This window comes from Littorina saxatilis, linkage group LG5, assembly GCF_037325665.1.
Source record: "Littorina saxatilis isolate snail1 linkage group LG5, US_GU_Lsax_2.0, whole genome shotgun sequence".
Lineage (NCBI taxonomy): Eukaryota > Metazoa > Mollusca > Gastropoda > Littorinimorpha > Littorinidae > Littorina > Littorina saxatilis.
Window position 1 is genome coordinate 11,702,158 of NC_090249.1, and position 25,345 is coordinate 11,727,502.

General features: G+C 40.5%; 1 protein-coding gene across 4 annotated transcripts in view; it reads left to right on the forward strand.

The window, feature by feature from the left end:
• LOC138966295 (extracellular signal-regulated kinase 2-like) overlaps positions 1 to 24,965 on the forward strand; it is a 26,731-nt gene extending 1,766 nt beyond the window's left edge. Inside the window, exons 3-14 of one of the 4 annotated variants that reach the window (XM_070338470.1) lie at positions 431 to 551; positions 3,008 to 3,138; positions 4,683 to 4,849; positions 6,707 to 6,846; positions 7,515 to 7,572; positions 8,114 to 8,248; positions 8,679 to 8,784; positions 11,384 to 11,684; positions 12,266 to 12,393; positions 15,445 to 15,603; positions 16,430 to 16,474; positions 17,592 to 17,672. In XM_070338470.1, coding sequence (XP_070194571.1) covers positions 431 to 551; positions 3,008 to 3,138; positions 4,683 to 4,849; positions 6,707 to 6,846; positions 7,515 to 7,572; positions 8,114 to 8,248; positions 8,679 to 8,784; positions 11,384 to 11,684; positions 12,266 to 12,393; positions 15,445 to 15,603; positions 16,430 to 16,444 — 1,461 coding nt within the window. In that variant the 3' untranslated portion in view covers positions 16,445 to 16,474; positions 17,592 to 17,672. Of the gene's footprint in view, positions 1 to 430; positions 552 to 3,007; positions 3,139 to 4,682; positions 4,850 to 6,706; positions 6,847 to 7,514; positions 7,573 to 8,113; positions 8,249 to 8,678; positions 8,785 to 11,383; positions 11,685 to 12,265; positions 12,394 to 15,444; positions 15,604 to 16,429; positions 16,475 to 17,591 lie in introns of all 4 variants that reach the window. The other 3 variants (XM_070338466.1, XM_070338467.1, XM_070338469.1) reach the window with 3 other exon arrangements.
• Positions 24,966 to 25,345: the final 380 nt, after the last annotated feature.

Below are 25,345 nucleotides of genomic sequence, written 5' to 3' on the forward strand. Positions count from 1 at the left end.
CAAAAAAAGCAACCTAGTTGTACTTTAGGATGGTAGTTTGCCAAAAAGAAAAGCCTAGCATTCTTGGTTCTCTTGTTTCTTCAAAATCATTCTGCGTGTTTGAATGCTTCACACAATATTACACCAATCCGGCCTAATGTCTTTTCCATTTCATTTCTGCACGTACTCCTCTCCCACAAAGTTGAAATGATTGTTGAAATACATGTGTGTATATATATATATAGTGTGTATAGCATATATGAATATTGTGTGAACAGTTCATGCGGTCCGTATGGTTAATTGTTTTATGTAGGTTGTACATTTAATTGTTCTATTCTGTATATGTTCTTTTGTAAAGGGCCTAGAGCCATAGGTTAGGCACTTAAAAATGTGCAGTTATTATTATTATTATTAATATTATGTTACATTGTTTTTTCTGCGCCAATTTCAGAGGACTTTCCGAGAAATCATGTTTCTCCAGGAGTTTGGTGATCACCCAAACGTAATTAAACTCCACAATGTCATCAAGGCAGAAAATGACAAAGACATCTACCTTGTCTTCGAATTTATGGGTAAGCATAGGCTTTCATTTATATGTGCTTACGTAGAGGTTACAAGCCGAGTCTCAGTGATTATTAAAAATAATGGTCGAAGTTAGCGGATCATGAAAAATGCGAGCTTCAGCGAGCTTTTTCATGACTGCGAACTGAGACCATTATTTTTAATAATCACTGAGACGAGGTGTGTAACCTCTTTATTCCTCCTTTCTTCAGTTATTCAAAGAAAACAGGAGTTTTTGTGCGAAAGTTTGATCGAATCCGAATCACTCAACCAGTCAACCTGCGCAGGCGATCGACTAATGCGCGGTTGTATAGTTCCGTGCAAATCATTCCATTCTGTTTACACTTCTTGTCAGTTTCCCTGTTTTGGACTAAAATCAAGTACACAGATATGCTGTTATTCTGCTGTGGCGGTAAAGGCAGATATTGTGTGTTCTTTTTATGTTTTAGTATCGCTTAAGATAATGTTCTTTCGTCAAATGGGACTAGCAGACGAACATTTGCACCCGTGTTCCAACGTTAATTACTGTATGAAGTTCAGTTTTCTGGGGAAAATAGTGTATGAAACCGCTTTATGTTGTTTAAATTGATGAGATGTGTGCATTTGGTTGCGTGTGATCTGTTTATAAAATGAAATATTGTTAAAAAACTGACCGTCGGATTGCAGTCAGTGTTGTCGAAGAAACTGCGTTAAAAGAAGGGGAACTACTCTTGTCGCTAGAGTATGAGTTACTTGCCTTGGGAATTTGCTTGTGATGAACGGTTTGTGCACGGCAGATCTAGATTCAGAAAACAACCGAACTCATGGATTTTATATGGAGATTCATGTGTTCAGGCCTGTAGTTGTTAATTTAAATGCGGTATGTTTGTATCGTTTGCTCCAGAAATGTATACTTCGTACATTAGAGCGTTCGGAACTTTTCAGTCGCAAAAGTAGTACCGAAACAGAACAGCTTCTCAACCCATTGCACTATCGAGGATTCAGGCTGTTGCTGGCTCGTTATTTGTTTGGTTGCTGGGTCATTATCGAAAAATAACTAGCTCTACAAGTTTACAGAGGTAAAGAAGCAGAGGGGGGAATAAACACAAATACAGTCATGTGTGTGCACAATCAGCATAGTATACAACACACGCGTGTGTGCATACCTGTGCAAGCACGCACACACACTGCTCAAGAAGGGTTTTCCATTGCTTGAGGAAAAGTCAAAATTTGAAGTGTGCACTTAAACAAAACTCAAGTTGCAAAAAAGTCAACCAGTTTTCTTTATGTATAAAAAGCAAACACTCGTCAGGGTATGGTATTGTTAAACCTGTATATCTATGTCTTTACTGGTAGCTTCAAAACAAAAGGCTAAGTTGGATTTTGCAGAAAATTATTCTACAAAAACATGTGATTGTTTATTTTGTCTATATGAAAACATTTTAACTCTTACCAGTTCGGGGATTTTAGGGCATATTTTACAGTGCTGTTGGTGCCTACTTGCCGAGTGGCTATCTGGAGTCATATTCCAAATGAAATATAGAAAGTTATATATCAAATGAAAGGAAAATGAATAAGCTTTTCATATTTGCAAAGATAATTGTGCTATCTTTAAAGGTAAAAAAGGTTATGGGGGTGACAAAATGATTTTTGTTGAAATTTGTACGCCCATTTTTTGGAACATGTGACAAACACAAAGAAGAAATTTTGTTTGTGTTCAGTTTATTTTAGATATGCTGCTAACTAGTCTGTTTTGGCATTCATTTTACATAACATAGCAAAGTTTTATTGAATTTTGCTGATAAACAAAAAGGTTATTGTCACCTGAATACCCCCACCCAAATTTCAAAGTTGGACGTTTCATGACATACGCATGCCTAAGGCCCCCCCCCCCCAAAATAGTCTGTTTACGGTATCCCGACCGACCCTAGACTTTTTTTGGCATTTGGGGGGGAAAAAAAAGTCTTTGTTTTTTGGCAAAATAACTTAAAAATATGGTTTTTTGGAGGGAAAAAAAGGTCTTTGTTTTTTGGCAAAATAACTTAAAAATATGTTTTTTTGAAAAAAGGAAAAAAAAAGTGCCGACCTACCGACCCTATTTTTTTGGCCTATGTTACCGTTAACAGACTATTTATTTTTGTTTGCCTTATAATGCATTCCTATAACTAACTTATAACAAAAACCCAGCTTGTTTCTGTCATAAAGTGTGTCTAACATATGAGTTTATCCACTGTCCGACCCATCCAATGTAAAATAACAATTTTTTTTCGATAATTCGATAATTGGTCAGTGGAAAACTACAGGGGGGGGGTCATCGTAAGCTTGCTTACGATGGGTAAGGGAGCGAACTGGTAAGAGTTAATCAGTAAACTTTCTTGTGCTTTTGATATATTTGATTTTTAAACATGAGTTGTCCATCTAGTTTGGATTTGTTCAAAAATCACTTGATAGTTCAGTCAATGCTCATACCTTTCTTTCCTCATTGCAGAGACAGACTTGCACAATGTGATCAAGCGTGGCAACATTTTGAAGGACGTTCACAAGCGTTACGTCATGTACCAGCTGATGAAGTCAATCAAGTACCTGCACTCCGGCAATGTCATCCACAGAGATCTCAAGGTACAGTGGAACCCCCCTTTTAAGACCCCCCAATTTTAGACTTCCTCCAAGAAGGACCTTGCTTTTTCAGAATCAGATTTTCTGTTAATAAGCTCTGTAAATGTACCTCCATTTGGAGACTCCCTCCTTTTTAAGACCTGATTTTTCTCAAATTTGTGAAGGTCTTAAAAGGGGGGGTTCCACTGTAACACCAAGCCTGCAATGTCTTTTCAGTTTGGGGAATTGATGTGCGGTTAAGGAATTATTTATACAGTGGAACCTCCATTTAAGACCTCCCCCCTTTCAACTTCAAGGCCTTGCTTTTTCAGCCTTTCACTGTAAATGTAGCCCCCCGCGGGTTAGGGGGAGTCCCATATTGGTTGGGACGAGAAAGAATTTACCCGATGCTAACCAGCATGTCTAAGAGGCGACTAACAGGTTCTGTTTCTCCTTTTACCCTTGTTAAGTGTTTCTTGTATAGAATATAGTCAATGTTTGTAAAGATTTTACTTTTTAGTCAAGCAGTATGTAAGAAATGTTAAGTCCTTTGTACTGGAAACTTGCATTCTCCCAGTAAGGTCATATATTGTACTACGTTGCAAGCCCCTGGAGCAATTTTTTGATTAGTGCTTTTGTGAACAAGAAACAATTAACAAGTGGCTCTATCTCATCTCCCCCTTTTCCCCTATCCCATCTCCCGCGTCGCGATATAACCTTGAATGGTTGAAGACGACGTTAAACACCAAATAAAGAAAAGAAAGAACTGTAAATGTAGCCCCATTTTAAGACTCCCTCCTTGTTAAGACCTTAATTTCTCAGATTTCTTAAAAGTTGGGTTCCACTGTACCCTTCTTTCTTTATTTGGTGTTTAACGTCGTTTTTAACCGTTCAAGGTTATATCGCGACGGTCTACTGTACCACACAAAAACAAACATGCCAAAGAGAGTATTGTCAGCTGTACCAGGCCCTTGTGATGAGAGGACTTGTAAAGAGTACAGCTATAAGAATAATAAGGGTATTTATAGGGCGCAAATCCTAAAATAGTTCTAAGCGCCTTGCAATCTTAAATATAATCATCTTAATAACAGCAACAATACACAACGTAAGCGCCTTAAATCAATCTTAAATATAATAATCTTAATAACAGCAACAATTTCACATTTAAAAACACATAAACTTTAATTAAATGCAACACAATCACGTATACAATACACAATTCAAATGGCTCTATGAACGAAACATCAATAATGTTGTGTTGTGTATTATGAGTGAGTGATTGATATCTCCCCGAGAACATAACAGTGGCGACAAGCATAACACCAAAGACGTCCTCCCACGTGTCACTGTAGTACCAAGTCAATGAAAATATAATGCAATTTGAAAACTGTGAATGGTAGGTTTCAAAACTGTAACGAATTTTCTGAAGCCGTTGTTACGTATTGCCACCTGGTCTTGAAAATCAAGATCACCTCATGTGTATCTGTGTCTGTTATCTTTTAGAACTTTGGTTTCTTTTAGCATCATTGTAGGGAGTGTCAGCTATATTTTGTCTTCTCTGTTTGCAGCCCTCTAACATCTTGCTGGACAGTGAGTGCATAGTCAAGTTGTGCGACTTCGGCTTGGCGCGCTCTCTTACACAAATTGGAATAGACGAGGCAGGAGATCCAAATTTGACGGAGTATGTGGCCACACGCTGGTACAGGGCACCAGAAATTCTTCTTGCATCACACAGGTAACATCATTTTCTTTCTTTGAGTCAAGTTATCCTCTATTCCAACTTCTAGAAATATGGATGCATGCTATGTAATGATTTTGATGACAAATACATGTGCAAAGCGCTGCTGTTGATTCTGTACACCAGTTGACAAGTTAAAAGCAGTTATAGGTAAAGCAGCCATTTAGAGTGCGGCGCCTGAGGAAAGCTCACCCAGGGTATGGTTCTTATGGTAAAGGTAATGTTGTATGTATAGGTTACAACACGAGTGGTTTTTTATATGGCTTGTATTTCAGTCAAGACCCAGCGGATGAATATCATCGGGAGACACGAGCCTCTGGCGAGTGGCTCTCGATTGATATTCCCGCTGGGTCTTGACTGAAATACAAGCCATATAAAAAACCACGAGTGTTGTAATCTGTATATCCCATTCTACCATCAAACACAAAGTGTAGACTACTAGCGGCACTGTTGCGATCTGTGCAGGGTAAAACTGTTGCCAGCGAGACTTAGCCCTTTTGCAACCTTAAACTAAGTGACCGTCGCTGAAAAAATAAAACGAATGAGTGCATCGATAAGTACGCGGTAACACTACTTTCAGACCATTTAAAAGCTTTAAGTAAAGGTTCATAAGTTGCAAGAAAGTAATGAAGTCGAATAGAAATTAATTTAGTTGAAGCGCACAATTCTTTTGTTTTGCGTTTCAGGTCGGCAGAACGGGCGAAACGGGTTTGGGACCCATTTGGCTTACTCGATTCAGAATTGATTCCACGTTGTTTTTCTCGAACGTGTGTAATTAGGCTTATTGACAGAGAAGCAAATTTTAGGGAACAAATATGTAGGTTTAGATTTAACCATTTGCTCCCTATTTGAAATGTATCTACGTGATAAACTGTTTTGCGAGTGTGTTTGCATGGATGAACTTAAACTGGTATGTGTGTGAGGAAAACGCGACCAACACGTCTGTCACCGCCGATTGATTGCATTTTGAAGGAATATGACTGGATTACGGAAAAATATGTGGACTTACTGCAGAGCCAGGCAAAAGAGTAGACTTGCTCGCAAAACACGTGAAACAGCCGATGTTTGATAGCTGAAGGCGCACACCAAAACACACTACCGACAGATTCTCAAAAGTCGTCTGCTAACGATGCAAGGGGAGGGTACTCGTGTTTTTGTTTTGGTTCGCTAGCATCTGGTTATCTTGTAAGTTGAATGTTCGTTTTTTTCGACCTGCATTGCTTTCATAATGAAAGAAACTTTTGCTTATTGCATCTCATACATCAGATCAGTTCTGAGATTCATTTTTGCGTGCAACTGATATGGTTTTCTGAGCCGTGCAATACGATTTTAGAACTTCATACAAATGTGTCACATTGTTCGGCGCGAGGTCAAAGGTCGGGAGGAAAGTAGTCCTTTGCCCAAATCGGAATCTGCACTATCATATATTTTTTGGAGTCCATGATGTATTTATTGAGCTATAAAAATACAACATATATATACCCATACTGAAGTAACAGAGACAAAGAAGGGAGGTCATGGGATATTAATTTAATATATGATGGTTGTGTCCGGATGATGTGTCAAAAACCTGTGCTTGCTTTGTCTCTCTCTCTCTCACACACATGCTCATACACATAACTGTTGCGTGAACAGAGTTGTATGGAAATTTTTTGACAAATCTGTGTAATGTTAGCAAGACGCTTGAAAAATGTTGGAATTCTGACCTTTTGCGTGTCCCAGTAATCAGAAGAATATTTGTTAAAACTTAACTGACTAGCTGTGAATATGTTTTCCTGGGAAGTTTTATGATTGTAGCTCTTTGAAACGTATTATCTGGTGCAGTGTCATAATTATGATGTGATGTTGTGATAGGTACACAAAGGGCGTGGACATGTGGAGTTTAGGGTGCATTCTGGGAGAGATGTTGATGGGAAAGCCTCTGTTCCCCGGCTCGTCCACACTGAACCAGATTGAACGCATCATGGCCAGTATTCCCACACCCAGCAGAGCAGGTCAGGCCTACTGTCTGCTTTCCCTGTCAATCAATGTCGTACACATGAGTTGTATTTAATGACAAATGACTCTGATTACATAAACCAAGAAATCTCTTCTTGGCCCTTTCTTCAAAAGTGAAATTTTCATGTCGGAAGCAAAAAAAAAGATAGAGAAGACATAATTCGAATAGTTGCATGTCTCCCGGAAACTGACGAAGAATTTCCAGAACAAAGTTTGTCTTGGTGACTGCATCAATCAGCAGTAAAATATTACTCATACGGTTAACACCAGGCTGTGCATGTTTCAGTATTGTATTGCATTAATATTACATTGTAAGAGGTGTTCGGTGTTAATAGCATGTCTATAGTGTTCGTGTGCACATATGTACTACAGCGCAGTTGTACTTGTAGTTTTACGGTATCCACAACATCCATTTGCAAATACTTGGTTCTCTTTAAAAAAAATTTAAATCTTCTGATTTTAGTGTGCTACAGAGAGAGAGAAACCTCAAATGTTTGTGTTTACTGTTCTGTAATATCTGCAAACAAATGATTAATGTGTGTGTGTGTGTGTGCAGTTCACTTTGCATTTGAGAATGATATTTTAGAATTGGATGGCATATAATTTGGGAAAATCGTTGCCTAAAATTGTCCTACATATGTTTTTGTCTTTCTTTCATTTCCAGACATTGACAGTTTGAGGTCTCAGTATGGTGCTTCAGTTTTAGACAAAGCTTCCGGAAAGTAAGCGCTTTTGTGTATTCATCAGGAGAATCTATATCTGTACAGCCTAAAGCTTACAGGCAGAATATTAGCAGGTACCGTTAATGTAACATGTGCATACTGAACCACATGTTAAAACAAAAGAGAAACAGTGTTCAAATGCTGCTTCCTTCCAGTATTTGCTACACATCCTGTACATGTACTGAGAAAACACCTGCTCTGCTCAGGGCTGCAGTTTACATTTGATAATAATAATAATACGAGAATTTGTAATGCGCACATATCTCACCACAAGGCGACTCAAGGCGCACAAATCTATCTGATGAGCAACATGCCGTAAAAATCTATCTGATCTGCAACATGCCGTAAAAACTGTGTGAAAAGGCAGCCATTGTAAAAGGATGTGAGTGTATTTGGAATCTTAAGTTACAATGTGCTGCAAGGGGCCCTTGTTGCAGGAAAATGTCTGTAACAAACATTTTATGGTTTGCCCCCGTATCATTTTAATGCCCATCTCTGCATTGAAGTGTGTGATTGATTACAATACTTTCGTTTATTGCAGACCAAAGAAACCGTTGGAAGATATGTTGAGCGAAGCACCTGCAGAGGGCGTGGACTTGATGCGACGACTCTTGCAGTTTAACCCTGACAAGCGCATCACAGCAGATGAAGCTCTTAGACATCCATTCGTTAGCAGGTACAATCTTGTCATTCAGCTTTGCTCACCATAATGTATGTTTTCTTTATTTTACTCCAGAGACCTTGTTGTGAACCCATGTTACTTTTTACTTTTCCCAAGAGTTTCTTCTAGTGCGCATTTCTTTCAAGTTATGAAGCATGCAGAGAAGAACTGTGTCACAGCTATCCTTCAGCACTTCTCAATCGAATTCTGAATCCTTTTTCTCTGGTTCTGTGTTCCCCCCACCCCCCTCCCACCCCAAACATACCCTTTTGTCTTTCTCTGCAAGACTATGGTTGTCATTTTGTGAGAGAGCGAGGAAGAGAGTGTGTGTTTTGAGTATTTATGCGTTTTTGTGTGGGCTCTGGAGAGTTTGAACCCTTATGAAAACCACACAGTCCCTCTTTGGTTTTGATTGTAATAAGTGCTGTTTGTGTCTTTTTTGCAGGTTTCACAACCCAGCCGAAGAACTGTCATTAAACTTTGACGTTGTGCCCCCTCTCAGCGACGATGTTCAGCTCACAGTTGATCAATACAGGAGTAAACTTTACGAGGTGGGAAGAAGTGTTTTGTAAAGTTTTGTTATGGTGTGGTTTTGTTATCTGAATGCATTGTCAGGTTGCTCTGCATCAGGTTTTTTAATCCTATGAAAGGGGTACAGTGGAACCCCTCTTTAAATCTGAGAAAATGAGGTCTAAAAAAAGGAGGGAGTGTGAAAATGGGGGTACATTTACTGAGGTTATGCACATAAAATCTGAGAAAACAGCCTTAAAAGGCAGGAGTCTTAAATTGGGGGTCTCTGTGATATGTTTGATGCACCCAGAGCAGGAGCAGTCACACTCCACCTTCAGGGTGGCTTGTGTTCAGCATTTTCATGTGTCTCTACCTCAGATCACATTGTAAACTTAAAATACTTAGGCATGTATCGCAATTCATTCTGTTTGTTTACTATAAAGCAAAGCAAACCATCATCTTTCTCGAAGAGGCTTTGGCTGAGGTTATCCCAATGGCATCATAATTGACAAACTTCTGTAAAACTTTGTTCCACATGCAGACAATAAAATTGAATTGAATAATAACTTGCTTGCTAGAATTAGCTTGCAGCCAAGAAATCTTTCTGGCACTGTTTGCTGTTGCATGTGGTTTGCTTCACTCTGTCACTGCTGTGTGTGTGTGCGAGCAGATTTGTTCTTGCTTCACTCTGTCACTGCTGTGTGTGTGTGTGTGTGCGAGCAGATTTGTTCTTGCTTCACTCTGTCACTGCTGTGTGTGTGTGCGAGCAGATTTGTTCTTGCTTCACTCTGTCACTGCTGTGTGTGTGTGTGTGTGCGAGCAGATTTGTTCTTGCTTCACTCTGTCACTGCTGTGTGTGTGTGCGAGCAGATTTGTTCTTGCTTTACTCTGTCACTGCTGTGTGTGTGTGCGAGCAGATTTGTTCTTGCTTCACTCTGTCACTGCTGTGTGTGTGCGAGCAGATTTGTTCTTGCTTCACTCTGTCACTGCTGTGTGTGTGTGTGCGAGCAGATTTGTTCTTGCTTCACTCTGTCACTGCTGTGTGTGTGTGAGCAGATTTGTTCTTGCTTCACTCTGTCACTGCTGTGTGTGTGTGCGTGCGAGCAGATTTGTTCTTGCTTCACTCTGTCACTGCTGTGTGTGTGCGTGCGAGCAGATTTGTTCTTGCTTCACTCTGTCACTGCTGTGTGTGTGTGCGAGCAGATTTGTTCTTGCTTCACTCTGTCACTGCTGTGTGTGTGTGCGAGCAGATTTGTTCTTGCTTCACTCTGTCACTGCTGTGTGTGTGCGAGCAGATTTGTTCTTGCTTCACTCTGTCACTGCTGTGTGTGTGTGTGCGAGCAGATTTGTTCTTGCTTCACTCTGTCACTGCTGTGTGTGTGTGAGCAGATTTGTTCTTGCTTCACTCTGTCACTGCTGTGTGTGTGTGCGTGCGAGCAGATTTGTTCTTGCTTCACTCTGTCACTGCTGTGTGTGTGCGTGCGAGCAGATTTGTTCTTGCTTCACTCTGTCATTGCTGTGTGTGTGTGTGTGTGTGCGAGCAGATTTGTTCTTGCTTAACTCTGTCACTGATGTGTGTGTGTGTGCAAGCAGATTTGTTCTTGGTTCACTCTGTCACTGCTGTGTGTGTGTGCGAGCAGATTGGTTCTTGCTTCACTCTGTCACTGCTGTGTGTGTGTGTGTGTGCGAGCAGATTTGTTCTTGCTTCACTCTGTCACTGCTGTGTGTGTTCCATCTAGTGAACGAAGAAGAAGAACTGTTGTGTGTGTGTGTGTGCGAGCAGATTTGTTCTTGCTTCACTCTGTCACTGCTGTGTGCGTGTGTTTGTGCGTGCGAGCAGATTTGTTCTTGCTTCACTCTGTCACTGCTGTGTGTGTGTGCGCGAGCAGATTTGTTCTTGCTTCACTCTGTCACTGCTGTGTGTGTGTGTGTGCGAGCAGATTTGTTCTTGCTTCACTCTGTCACTGCTGTGTGTGTGTGCATGCGAGCAGATTTGTTCTTGCTTCACTCTGTCACTGCTGTGTGTGTGTGTGCGAGCAGATTTGTTCTTGCTTCACTCTGTCACTGCTGTGTGTGTGTGCAAGCAGATTTGTTCTTGCTTCACTCTGTCACTGCTGTGTGTGTGTGCGAGCAGATTTGTTCTTGCTTCACTCTGTCACTGCTGTGTGTGTGTGTGCGAGCAGATTAATTTGTTCTTGCTTCACTCTGTCACTGCTGTGTGTGTGTGCGAGCAGATTTGTTCTTGCTTCACTCTGTCACTGCTGTGTGTGCGTGTGGGTGCGAGCAGATTTGTTCTTGCTTCACTCTGTCACTGCTGTGTGTGTGTGTGCAAGCAGATTTGTTCTTGCTTCACTCTGTCACTGCTGTGTGTGTGTGTGTGCGAGCAGATTTGTTCTTGCTTCACTCTGTCACTGCTGTGTGTGTGTGTGTGCGAGCAGATTTGTTCTTGCTTCACTCTGTCACTGCTGTGTGTGTGTGTGTGCGAGCAGATTTGTTCTTGCTTCACTCTGTCACTGCTGTGTGTGTGTGTGTGCGAGCAGATTTGTTCTTGCTTCACTCTGTCACTTGTGTGTGTGTGTGTGTGTGTGTGTGCGAGCAGATTTGTTCTTGCTTCACTCTGTCACTGCTGTGTGTGAGCAGATGATCATGCACAAGAAAGCGGAGCGGAGACGCAGAAGGCGAGAGGAGGCACGCAGCGCGGCCAGTCACCATCACGCTGTGGAACCCGACATGGACGACCAGTCCATCGGGGAACCGGGACCCAAAGAGAACGCGGCCCTCCCCCCGAACAGGCCCTCTCCCAAGATGGCGGCCGCTCGGTATCCCCCCGAGGCTCACTACCAACAGCAGCAGCAACAACAACATCAGTCGTCCTTCCAACAGGGTATGTGTCTGGTCGACAACCTCCAGTGTGGTGTGCCCAGCTTCACTCCCTTTCGCTGTGAGTCCTCACTCATGGTAGTGTAGCGTGTGAGTCCTCACTCATGGTAGTGTAGCGTGTGAGTCCTCACTCATGGTAGTGTAGCGTGTGAGTCCTCACTCATGGTAGAGTCCAGTGTAGAGGAGACCTTCAGAAGGTCTTGGGTACAATAGACTCAGGGGTAGGGGGTGAGGACATCTGCTGTGGATGAGGACAGGGAAAATCCTTTCTGTAGTTCATGTGGACTTCTTCATTGTATTTCTTTTGGCGTTCTTCATTTGGAGTTCTTTGCTGTGGTTCATTTCGTGTTTTTCTGTGGGCAAGTTTGTTGGTGTTCATTTATGTTCTTGGCTGTGCTTCCTTTGGAGCTCAGGAGTGAAGCCTTGAAGACTAAAATTCTATTCTGCCTCTTATATTATAGCTATAAGTTTGAGGCAGGATATGATACATTTAAACAATGCTTCCAGAATAAGGGAATATGTGGCAGAGATGCATTCATTTTTAGCACCAAGATTTGACATTTTTCAAGCTGTACTATTTCAGGATGCATAGATGGATACATGGTTTGTTGCCTGTTGCATAATCTCGCATTTTCTGGTCAGCATATGGACGAACAACGCATGAGGCACCACCAGCCTACGGCCATCAGCCTCCCAGATCCCAGAAACAACAGTTGGCGCGACAGAGGAGTTATGAGAACATCCAGGCGTCTTCACAACCTAATGGCTCAGTGAGTAACATCCAGGCTTCTCCACAACCTCATGGCTCAACAGGGACGTAGCACACCTAATAAAAGTGGTAGGGCGGAAAAAAATGGAAGACAAAATGCTGAGACAGCTAAGGAAATATGGGGCTTACACTACCGCCCCCCCCCCCCCCCCCCCTTCCCGTCCCCTTGTAATGGTCTAAAAAAGAAAGAAAACATGATGCGATTTCGTGCCTTCTGAGCTCAGTTCCATCTAATCATCTTTCCATCCTCCACCGGCAAACAACGGGCTGGTGAATGTATCAGTGATTATCAATCGACTTACATTTATATCTAAATTCCGATACGCTGAATGTGATGAGCACTTACTTCAAATGACTTTCGTCTTCATTATTGTCTAGTGTGTTAAAAAGCAAGGATTGACAAACTGGTTTACTTCTAAACAAGCAATTTATTGATCCGTCCAGCCATCAACATTGGCAGCCTGAGTGATGACTAAAAAATAGAGGGATTTGTCAGAATATTTTTAGCGCGTTTTCGATCCATCACAACCAGGATGCACACTTGTGTCCATTGTTCAATTCTCTCTCTACATGTTGTTTCATGTGACACTGTTAACCCCACAAGTTACTGTGTTACTCAATTGTTATGGCGTACTTACGGTTGACACACAATCACTCACCCCTCAGTCTGACCCCAGCTTCACACACAGAATATACAAAACATTTCTTACCTCCATTGTTTCTCATGGGAGCAGACGGACGAAGAAGCAATTTTCACTATGTAGCCAAGTGGCGTATCCAGTCTTTTTTGTGTAATTATCTCCTGCCCGACTCAGTTGCCTCCCCTGTCTATTATCTTCCCCTGACCCAAGTTGTGTCTCCCGCTAGGATTAGTGTGTGTTTTACTATCGTAGGGTAGACTCTTGACCGGATTCCTTTCTAACCTCTTATCTCAGATTTAGGTGGTCGTTATGTAATGTGCCGCCAGCCTGTCGGTATCGTTGGACTTGGCGTTTTGTCAAGTGGGTGTCATTTCTTTTGACAGGGTACATCATAGAAGATGCCAGGTAGCTTGGAGGTTTTAGTCTCTTACCCCCCCCCCCCCCCCCCCCCCCTTCTTTGTAACTGGTTGTAATCTAATGAGCCTTATCCGGTGTGCGTAATATTTCCGGTGTGTGACACCCCTGTAACGATTTCTGCCTCTTTAACGATCCCTTTCATTTGGCAGGCAATCTTAAGACGACACCGGGTAGTCTTCCTATTGGCTATCGGAGGTGACCAGCCTTTAAAAGAGAGCATTAGGCTAGATCAGCAGACGCGTTTAGTGAGACCGATCATCGAGTGAGCTGGGTGCTGCTCATATGTTGTTGTCGTGAAAGTGTCGAACCTCTGCCCAAATTTATCGCGACTTGTGAACCTGTGCTCTTGTGTTTACGTTTCACTGAGTGTGCTCACTGGGGAGAATCTACACTGCTTTCTGGTGTTAACTTTCTGGTGTCTACTTTCTGGTGTCTACTTTCTGGTGTACGTTAATTAAAAGTCACGTTATCGCAACCTCTGTCTTGGCGTCTCAGTTATGCTTCCTGGCCTATCCCCCCCCCTTCCACTCCACCCTATCACAACTAAATTGGCGCCAATACTTTTATGGCCTGACGGAACTCGTCACGTGTGACGTTCTCGTCAAAATAAGACGTCATCCTATTCCAGCAGTTGACCAAGACTAACACACACAACAAAAAAAACCAAAAAACCGACCTTATGCCATCGCGTGAATACTACGTGGGGTGTTCTGTTGGTAGATCTCTCTCTCTCTCTCTCTCTCTCTCTCTCTCTCTCTCTCTCTCTCTCTCTCTCTCTCTCTCTCTCTCTCTCTCTCTCTCTCTCTCTCTCTCTCTCTCTCTCTCTCTCTCTCTCTCTCTCTCTCTCTCTCTCTCTCTCTCTCTCTCTCTCTCTCTCTCTCTCTCTTTTTTTTTTTTTTTACGGAAAAAGTGGTCGGGCGGTCGCCCTACATGCCCTACCGGGTGCTACGTCCCTGCTCAATGAGTAGACTGGAAGCATCAAAGAATGAATTGAATTGATAGATTTTTGGGGACAGAATTTTTCAGCATCAAACACAAGCTTACATGCTTATTAGATGCAATTTTAGATGACATGATTGATGCGTACAAAAATCTGTTGAATGCCCTACTTAAGTTTGTTTTTCCTTGGCATGTAAATTGGAGCTCATTATATTTAGAAGACAAAAGATAATGTCAAGAAACACATGATTGTAATAAATTATGATCACAGATACGTTGTGCCTATGGAATCTTTGAAATAATCTGGTAACTGAGCAAATATCTCTGTGTTTTCTTCTCTGCATGTTTATCAAGTCTAAACTTTTCTTTTTATGGCATTCGTTTTTTATTCTTTCAGTATTGTTTCTCTGTTTGATGTCTAAAAACAATCATTTCTTATAACATGACCTTTCAAAGTAACTGATTCTTGTTTTCTTGTTGTTTTCATGTACCACTATTGATTTACACTTGCTTTTCCTTTCCAAACTTTTCATTGGCCTTTTGTTTATTTCTTTAAAGGCATATGTACTCGATGACTATACACGCTAATTGCTTTACCAACAGCTGGAGACATGCTAAATTAAGTTCCCTGCAAAATATTGTGGTCTAGGACCCCTTCAATGTTGAGATATGTTAATTTTCATTTTGATCTGGATCGTCCTATTTATAGATTTGGCAACACATGTAACGTTGATGCAAGGGAGCTAACACCGCGGCTTTGTTGACATCCTCACTTTTTCAGAGGCTAGAACAAGCTGTAATGCATGTATTATGGTCCGCGCATGGTGACATATCGTCGTTATATGGTCTTATGGTGCGTTTGACATCGATTGTGGGCAAACTACACTTTGTAAACACGGGAGCGCGTACATATGCCTTTAACGTGTGATGATTATTGTGTAACCCCCTGCATGCTAACCCAAACTTACACCTGTGTGTGTGTTCTCTCTTGTGCTGTCCATCTGCACTATGGCATGGTGTGCACCCCTTGTATTGCACCCACCTACCACCTAAAGTTCCAGCCATATCCACCCATTATTCCAAAGAATCGCCAGACGTCAGCCCCGGCCGCTATGAGAGCTCAAGGTCGCCCGATATCTGGAGTGCAGAGGGCGCAGTACCCTACGGTTACCAGGGACGACAAGACTGGGCTAATGGTGTCAAGTTCTAGAATGGTGAGTTTTGCAGAATGTAATGCTCTTGTGTCCGGTTTGTGAGGATAATGAAACAAATTTTGATTGTATTGCTTGTTCATTTTGACATGCACATGTATACGACAGGATTTGTATGGCTTGTGAAGTTTGAAAAGGCGTTTTCCGGAAATAACTCTGTCAGGATTTTTTTAAGGCCCTTTTACTGACCCAAGCTTTTCAACTAGCAACAAGCTCGCTACTGACTGGCTTTAACCTGTCATTGCAAGAATCAACTAAGTCTGACTTAGTATATCGTTGCGATGTACGGTTTGACAGGTTAAACCCGACCAGTAGAAAGCAAGTTGCTGGTTGCTAGTTAAAAAGCTATGGTCAGTAAAAGGGGTTCTTACTCTGCCACACCTCTTCAGAATCCTGCCAGAGTTATTTTAGAACATAGTCTATTGTGAATAATGCGTGTTCTTGAAGACTGCGTGAGATTGCTATATTTAGTAGTTGTAATTAGTTTCTTTAGAGATGACAGATGTGTGTTTGCAAAAAAGAGCTTTTTTCACAAGAATTATAGCACCATTTAGCTTATTTTGAGCTGAACTTTTTAATTGTCTTTTTTGTTTGTTTTTATTTTTTGTTGGTTACACCAACCTACTCTCAATGGCTTTATTGTTTCCTTTTTTGAGTCCTCTTCTTTATGGTGTCTCAGCTCAGCTATCAAGGGAAAAATAAACTTAAGTTTATAGACTCAACAATCATTGGGCAAATTTTGAGACAAAAATAATCATGTGCTGGATGAAAGCATATTTGTTGCATGTAAACATTCTTGTTCCCACTTCCTTATTCATCTGTTTCAAAGAAAAAGCCGCGCTAACAACAGTCGCCATTAGAGAAATACGTTTGAGTGAGTAGAATCTTTGCGGGCAGAAGTTTCGTTGTTCGCTTGATTAACCTTTTCACTGCCAAACGTTATCTGAACACCAAGCACACAGTTTGCTGTTTCTTTTTCCTGTTTTCGTTGCATTGAAAGTTCATGTCTTTGTACGTTTCTACAAAGATCAATTGCTGGGATTTTTTCTCAGTCATGTTATAGAGGAACCAAACAATTGCAGAGTCTGTTGATTATCATAATGGCAGTGGAAGGGTTAAGCTGGGAACAAAATACGAGAACTAGAAGATCAAAAGTAGGTAAGAATGCAAAAGGAAAATTAAAAAAAGGACAAATTTTGTATTTCATTGCTTCAAGTTCACGTCATGTTCTGTGAGATTGAAGAGCGCCTTTTTTTTTCTTTTTCTTTTCCAAAGCCATCTGTTTGTTTGCACAGGCTCTGATAAAATGTTCAGCTTCTCTGTAAATTAGGCCAGCTTGTAAGGAAGAGTCTCAGCAAAATGTATTTAAAAATATTTAGTGTGAAAATGCAAATAAAAAATTGTTGAAAACCTAACTTTTTTATATGTCACTTGAGCGTCCCCCCTCCCCCCCGCCCCCCTCCCCCTTCCCCTTCCTTGTCTTCGTGTGGAATGTTGCCTGGTATTCTTTTTCCTAATTTGTTGTCTTGCTGACTTGCCTGTTTGGTTTTATTGCCTGTGTTGTGTTTTATTCTTGCTTTCTGGTAATGAATTCAGATCCACACTAAAATGCACTGTTAAACATATTAACTCTGGTAGGCATGGGCCATAATTTGTGAAAATCATTCTGTGTTAATGTTACCATAGGTGGTAAAAATGATGTCAGCATTACTTCAGTGCTTAACCATACACTTAAGAAAAGCAACTTTGATTTATTTTGACAACATTAGCCAAAAATAAACAACAGTCTTCTTTACAACACTTCATTTTAGGACCCAAGTGGTTGCTGGAAATCGATCTCCCATCTGCAACCATTTCCCTTTCATTTTTCATAGCTTCGGTGCCTTGACGGATCCAAATATTGTGGTGATCATGATCTGACTAATTTATTGTCTCTACATGAGTGATGTGTGTATTTCAAAGATAACGTCCAATCATTGCTCTATGTACAGGTGCCCGGTACGAGACCCACTTCCGCCAGCAACCCACGACCCAAGCCTGTGTTCGGCCGCAAGCAGTACAACAACGCCCAAAACAACCCCTCCTCAGGAGCACCCAAAGCCCTCTTCGGTAGCTACGCTCAGGCCTACGGTACCATCAGCTCCAGCCAACTGGCGTCCATACAAGGCCGCAAGTCCTGACTAGGCCGGGACCCCCCACAGTACATGGATGTCAGTGCCAGACCGTTAAGAGGTGCGTCCAGTGCAGGCGCCTCACCCTACGTGCAGTCTGTGGGGTATTATACACTGGGGCGTCGCTACTGACCAGGAACGCTAATTTAAGTTTTTGCTGCTGTTGGTGGATTTTTGCTAGGTCGTTGTTGGTGTGAACAGGCTCATGGAGAATGGACGTCTTCTGTCTTGGCTCTTTGTCGTAAAGTGCGAGCGTGTGTGAGAAAGTGTTGCATGGGGAAGAGTTTGTGGATGGTAATATGTGTCTGGTTGTCACCGCTTTCTCACTCATTTTATGGTTTGAATTAAACAATGTATGTTGCCGTAGATCTGAAAGGAATATGAATGGCAGTTTGCTTTTCAAGCTCAGTCAGTGAACCTCTTGTATGTTTGTTGGTTGGTTTAATGGTTGCTTAGCGCTGAAAGAGCTTATTTTGTATGATCCAAACTGAAAAGTATGTGCGCATCAATAATCATTGGAGCAGGATAGATAAGTGAGGCTGAAAGTTCAAGTATGAGTATAGAATATCATTTGGAAAAAGTAGAATCATAGACAGATGAAACTAGTAAGTTAGAGGAGTACTTGCAAAAAACTGAAAACTGAGAAGAACAAACAGCTGTGGAAATTGTGTGTGTGTGTGTGTGTGTGTGTGTGTGTGTGTGTGTGTGTGTGTGTGTGTGTGTGTGTGTGTGTGTGTGTGTGTGTGTGTGTGTGTGTGTGTGTGTGTGTGTGTGTGTGTGTGTGTGTGTGTGTGCAAGAAACCAAGATCAAAAAGAGAAATAAAAAGCAAAGAGAAAGAGTGTCAAAACTGCAACAACAAATGAAGCTACTGTTTTATAGGCAACAATGCGAGAGTATGTCCGTCTTAACTAATAATTATAAGCAAGTTTGAGTGAAAGAGCTGCATGTAGGTGTGTGTCTTTGCACTGAACGTATGCTGGTTCTGTATATATCTGGACTCTACACCTACACACCTGTCATCATTAATGTTTCACTGGTCAAGCAAATAGGAAGCCGCTATGCAGTCATTAACTTGGCACTTCTTCACAGCAGTGACCCTTGTTGTCTTGTCACCATTACATTATGCGCATCACTTTCAATTCTGTTTTAGCTTTGAGTTTCACTTGCTCACACATTTCTTGCTTGGAAGTTGGAATCCTGATTGTTGTGGTCAGTACTTCTAAAAGCTCAGGTTTTGCACTGAAACTAAATGTTTACCCGTGCTGTGGAAAAGGCTTTGCAGCTTCTCTGTAAATGTTGCTCAAGAAGAATAGGTTGCAGACAATTCAAAAAATACTTGGAGTTTATACATTTATTTGTTCTGGTCAAGTTGTAAAGGACAATGTTGTAAACACCCAACAGCACCAAAAAGCCCAAAAAGATTGTGGCCATGAGACAAAAAACAAAAAAACAAAAAACAAAAAAATGTGCACGTAAGAAATGAGTGTTGAGTGTTATATATGATCATAGTGAGCAATATAGAAATCTTTTGAAACATGAAATGCTGCTGTGGGTGTGAGTGGTATTTCAAGTGGAGAATGTGCACACACACACAAAATTGTTGCAAACTTAAATTTGTTTGAATGCAGGCATCAAAAGATGTTGAGCCTGAAAATAAATTGCACATACCATACTCATATGCAAGGGATTTTACACAGTGGATACAAGGTGTTTAAAAACATATCAAATGCCATTTTGTGGTTATTTAATTTGTTGTTGCATTGCTACTGGAATACAAAGAATATTGTAGATACAGTATCTGTGTAAGTTTGGAAAAACACCTGTGTACATATGAGGTTCAGCAACTATTTGAATGTAAATAAAATGCTGTGCTATATTTTTGGTTGAAGAAATTATTTGAATGCCTTATGTTTTGTATGCTAGATGTAGATTCAGACAGTAACTCTGATCTAAATGAGTAGTGGTTAATATGGTTATCTGACAATTATGTTCACAACGTCTTGCGTAGAATCTGATTTAAAGTATTGCGGTATATGAAAATGTTGGTCAGCAAGAGCGGTTCAAGTTTTAACCAAGGTTGGAAAAAGAAATCTCCACTTTGCCCCCCCCCCCCCCCCCCCCTTCCACTCTCGCCAACACCCTCCATCCTTGATATCATTTTTGCTCTCTTTTTGTATTGATATTGAGAATCAATGTATGCAATGTGAGAGCAAGTGGTCTTGCTTGTGGATGTTTTTCTTGTTTATTCGTCCACAGAGAATAAATGCATTTGATCATCAACCTTGATTATATTAGTTCTTGTAAACCGCACATATGCTTATACTTTTTTCCTGACTTGTAAACGTTTTGATTTCACCTGTTGTGTCTGAAATGGTAACTGTAAATCAGATCTTGCTAGTCTGCTGCAGCTCAGAAACACGGTAGAGTTGGAACGTCATTAAATGTTTGCATCATTTCGTTTGATCGTGTTCAAGTCACCACAGTCTCATCAGTGTTTTACAGCAACATGTTATACTCGAGGGAAGATTGGTAAATACAGTTGTCCATGATCCTGCTGTTGTGATTTGATTGTGTTTGAGATTACCTCAAATTTCTGTTGCTGGCGGTACATGTAGTTTGTGTATCATTTTCAGAGCAAGTTATGTTGCAAGTCTGAAGACTTTTGTCACATTTCATTATTATTTTTTTTCAAGCTATGCTCATACATACATGAACTATTCTATTTGCAACATGGTATACATATAGGTTACACACTCCGAGTTCTAAATATCGTGCATATTTTCCCCAGGGTCGATTTTCAGGTATTACCGAGCCTCTGGCGAGGAAATACCTGGAAATCTACCCGAGGGAAAATATGCACGATATTTAGGATGAGGTGTGTAAGCTTTTTATCCCATTACTCAGACGTTTTCATTAAAAAACACCACTTTTTGACACAAACTCTGCGAGTGCCTGTTTTCTGCTGGCCAAACCTTCAGCGACCGCAAATCGTGTCATCAAATTTATGTGCGAAACGAGAAACGAGTCCCCTTTTGTCTTTTCGGTAAACGCGCCATAAAACGTCTGCTTTTGTATTTAGTCATCAATACTGCTTAAGAAAACGAATTACAGAGATTGCGCAGTTCAATGCATTCGCAACTGTGCAGTTACCGGCCGGTTTCAGTTGGTGACCCAAGTCGGTTGTCAGAGGCATTACGCCAAAAAGACTGCGAGTGTGTGATTTTACAAGCGATGAGGATGATTGCTGAATTTGTGCTTATTCGAGCTGTTGTGCTTCAGTGTTCAAATTTGGATTACTTACTTCTTCAATCGTCATTTAGGTGAGCCTTACTTTGATGCCTGGCTTTCAGTCTTAGGCCAGTAAGTTATCTGTACTGTACTGCGGTAAGCTTAGTTTTGTTCTGCTGGTCTATTCAATGTAGGTCAAAACTTGTAAATCTATCTGCCTGCATGACCTGAACCTACACACCGTTGTTTACTTTAAAATTGAAAAATAACACACGCAAGATCCATCCTTCTTCGCCACCTTTTATTTTAACCGTATCTCCAACTTTGTAAGTGGCAATTTCAATGTTGCTGGTCAACTTGATCAGTAAGCTTAGCCTGTATTTCTGACAGATCTGCAGCAGACGACAGATGGGACAGCCTTGTTCTGTTGAACCAGATTTAGCAATCAATGCTCTAAAAGCGATAGCAAATGAACAAAACTGTAAACTGTAGTTTAATTCTTCTTTCGTCGCTCAGGATTTTGAATCAGGATTTTGTTGTCGGGATTGATCTAAGCGGTTGCCGATGAAGAGTACTAGAGTTGTGCGCCTTGAATCACTGTCTGTCTCTATCGTTCTCTCTCTCTCTCTCTCACCGCTTCGGCCAACTCATAATCTTCACTCAGCACTTTTCACCCCAGCAGATTATGTGTATTCTTTGTTGTTTTCTTTATTTCTTCAATGTTAAAATGTATGTAGATCGTTAGCTAAACGTGAGTTCGACTTTTATGCCGCAGAATATTTCAATCGTTTTGCTAAAGAAAGTAGAGTCCGAGTTAACGATAAATATGCCGATGACCTCTATAAATTATTCAATTGTACTCTGAGATCAAAGACAATGACCAATGACAGGTGAGATCGAGACTCGGTTGTGATGGATAATCCATATGGTTGTGATGGATAATCCAGAATAATCACCTCCTCAGCTAACAGAGAGAAAGAGGCAGGTCATGGGATAAATAGATGTTCTGATAAAAGTAGATGCATGGATAGCCTTGTTTTGTTAAGTTTGTGTTTTCTGGCAAAAACAGGCTATTATGAGTCTAATAAAACCCAGATGTTGACACAAGAATATCCAATATCCTGTACATAATTTCCTTTTAATCTATGCCTCATTTTCATGGTTTAAGTGGTGCTTTAACCATGTAGAAAATGCCATTGCTTTATAGTTTAAACTTGCTTTTTCATACGCCTTTCAGAAGAGCAAGAGTCCAACAAATACATTATTTGTACCATTTCATTACATTATCATAATTTGAAGGCGTCAGAGAAACTATACAATCACATGTATCATCTTTTGTCATGGATCAGAGATGGATTTCAAGATCTTGCATTGGTCAGTCCGTTCTTCATGTTAGAGCAGTTTGTGCGCGCATGTGTGTTTTTCAGTGCTTATAGCTGCATGTTAGTTTAGGCTAAGACTGAGTGGAAGTGATTAGTAAGTCATAGAAACATGTAAGGGGAAAAAATCAACAGTGTCACCTACAATTTAGCAGGGATGTAGCAGACCCACAACATTTGGTATGGCGAGGGGGAAAAAAAGCCGATTTGCTTCCCAGGTCCATTGATCGACGTAATGTGGATGTGTTTGTGAACTCACTGTTTCTTCTCACATCTGCTTTTGTTCTAGTTATTACTGACTAATTTATGAGGATGTGATCATCATCGGATTTCTTTGAGAAAAAAGTCTAAAATTTGGTGTCCTACGTCCCTGTTTAGCATGTCATTGATAGATGTCCATGTGCTTGCATTCTTTTCACTATTGTAACAGTACATTCCAAACAAATTACATGACCAAACATTCAGCAAATCCTGCATGATTCTGCATGGGCATTTTGTCTCATATGACGTTTTTTCATAATTTATGGTAATTATTTCAATGCCAAATCAATGCTGATACTTTTCAGTGCGGTCGTTAGTCTAGTTTGGATTTCTCAAATGAATATATTCAATCCTGAAGGCAGTGTAAAACGTGTTTGTAGTTACTGCAGTCTGTGGGCATGGGCATGTCACCCTAATTTTTAGTGCATGGCCGTTTTAAGCGAGATAGAAAAACTGAGAGAATTAATTCATTTGTGCTTTCATTTTATGATTAGAATTAAAAAATCAACTTTCCTCCGAAAGCGGCGTATGGCTGCCTAAATGGCGGGGTAAAAACGGTCATACACGTAAAAATTCCACTCGTGCAAAAACACGAGTGTACGTGGGAGTTTCAGCCCACGATTGCAGAAGAAGAAGAAGAAAAAATCAACTGTATTGCCCTTCACTTAGCATTGTTGCATTGTGTGTGGGTTTTTTAATTTGTTGCAGATAACTTTTTGTTTAGGAGAAAACTAGGTATGGGTTGAGGGAGTGAAGGATATTGTAAGCTCAGACAAGGGAGTGAAAAAAGATTAAACTATCAAATACCGGCTTTGAAGCCATACACTGTGTTTTTGTGTGTTGGGTACTTTGAAGTCAAGTTCGAAAGAAAGTCTCAAAATGCTTGTACAAATGTAGATAGTTTGTACATATTTTTCAACAATATATTTAAAGTTTTATTTATTACAATATTGCTTTGTATTTGTACTAACATTTTACATAGTGATAAACTTGATTTGGTGTGATTGTTAAAATGTACTGAAGAAAGTTGAAGTTGAAAAACAAGACAAGTATTTTGGAAAATTGTAAAGGACGCAATCAGGAAATAGATGTAACTTTTTAAAAAAGAAGATATAGAGAATACTACATGGCTTGCTGTGTAGTACCAGATTTACACGAGTTGCTTTTTAAAATATTGAACTGCGAGCGAAAGCGAGTTGTTCACTATTTGAAAAAGCAACGAGTGTAAATTTGGTACGAAACAGCAAGCCATGTAGTATTCTGTTTATCCTACATACTGTACTTACGTGTATTTTACCGAAAATGTCCTGCAGTCGAGGCAGCTAAATGAAAGATGCTTGTTTTGGAACCTCGATCTCTTCTAAAGCCTCATGCAATCTATTACGTCAAAGCAAAGAAACATCACTCTGAAAGTGTGGCGTGACGTGTTAGTTCTAAAAATTCATCGAGGGTAATTAGCGAGCGCAATTTTTTTTTCTTCTGTAATGAAATTGTCTCGGTGACTTTGGCATCATAAGCAGTGGAAAAACAGGTCCCTGCCAGACTTGCTTGACATGACCTCATTTACATGATATACACACGTGTGATTTGAACGATTATTATCTCACAAGTGTCTCTCTCACGTATGTAGGATAAAAGGAGATTGTTGACTGTGTTTATTAGCCTTTTATTTCTAATCTTTGTTTTTTGTTATAATAGCTAGGTTGAATAATTTTTGTGAAGTGCACACAAAATGTTTCTCTTGATGAGTAAACTTTACTTCGTTTTCATTTGTAAATCTAATAAAAAGTTCAAGGCCCGACATTCTATGCCAAGGTGTTCTTTTTGCTGGTTCACCTGCATTTTGTCTCTAGAGATGTTGATGGTACCTCAACGGTGCGTCGTGTGTGTCTAGTATTAAGCACTGTGTGTGCTACTTTAGTGTCAAAACCACATCAGCATTCTAGAACTGGTTTGTGTCTTTGTGTCGTCAATACCGCTCACGTTTCATATTGCCATTCTTTGCCATCCATTTGTGTTGCATATCACCAGCAAGGCACATTGTCACTTTCATCACAATATATCTAACTTGAGAATTGAATAAAGACTTATTTTTTCAGTCAGTGGAGAAAAAAATGCTGATCATGTGGCCATTTTTTTTTTATTCATCTGTCATCAGCAACATGGTTGAGTCGGAGGATGACTCAAGTTCAGTGTATATTTTTCACTCCATTTAAGTTTGTGTGGAATCATAAAACACGAAATGTGATTTGGAACCATTCTACATGTTAACACATTCCGTCCAAATGTGATAAAACTGGATAATAAAAGATTTTTCAAACTTCACACTCAGTGTCTGTGTCCATGTCAGGTCTGTGTGTGAGGGAGAGAGGGATACAGTGTGTGTACAATTGTTCATTTCTTCTTCTAATTTTTCTTCTTCCTCTGCTCAAGTTTGTTTGTTTGGCTTTGGGTGTTTGCCATTTTGGAATGCTTCTTTCAATTTTGCTTGATTCCATGCTGAGCCTTTAGTCTTGTTTTCAGATTGTTTTAACTTGAGTTTGTTTGCCTGTGTGTATGTGCGTGTGTCTGAAGGTGTGTTGGAATATTTCTTTCAGTTTTGCTTGACTCCACACAGAGCCTTTGATCCTGTTTTCTAAGTGTTTCAATTTGAGTTAAGTAAAGCAATCCGTCTAATTAACACATCACTTCCCGGCCTATGAAAT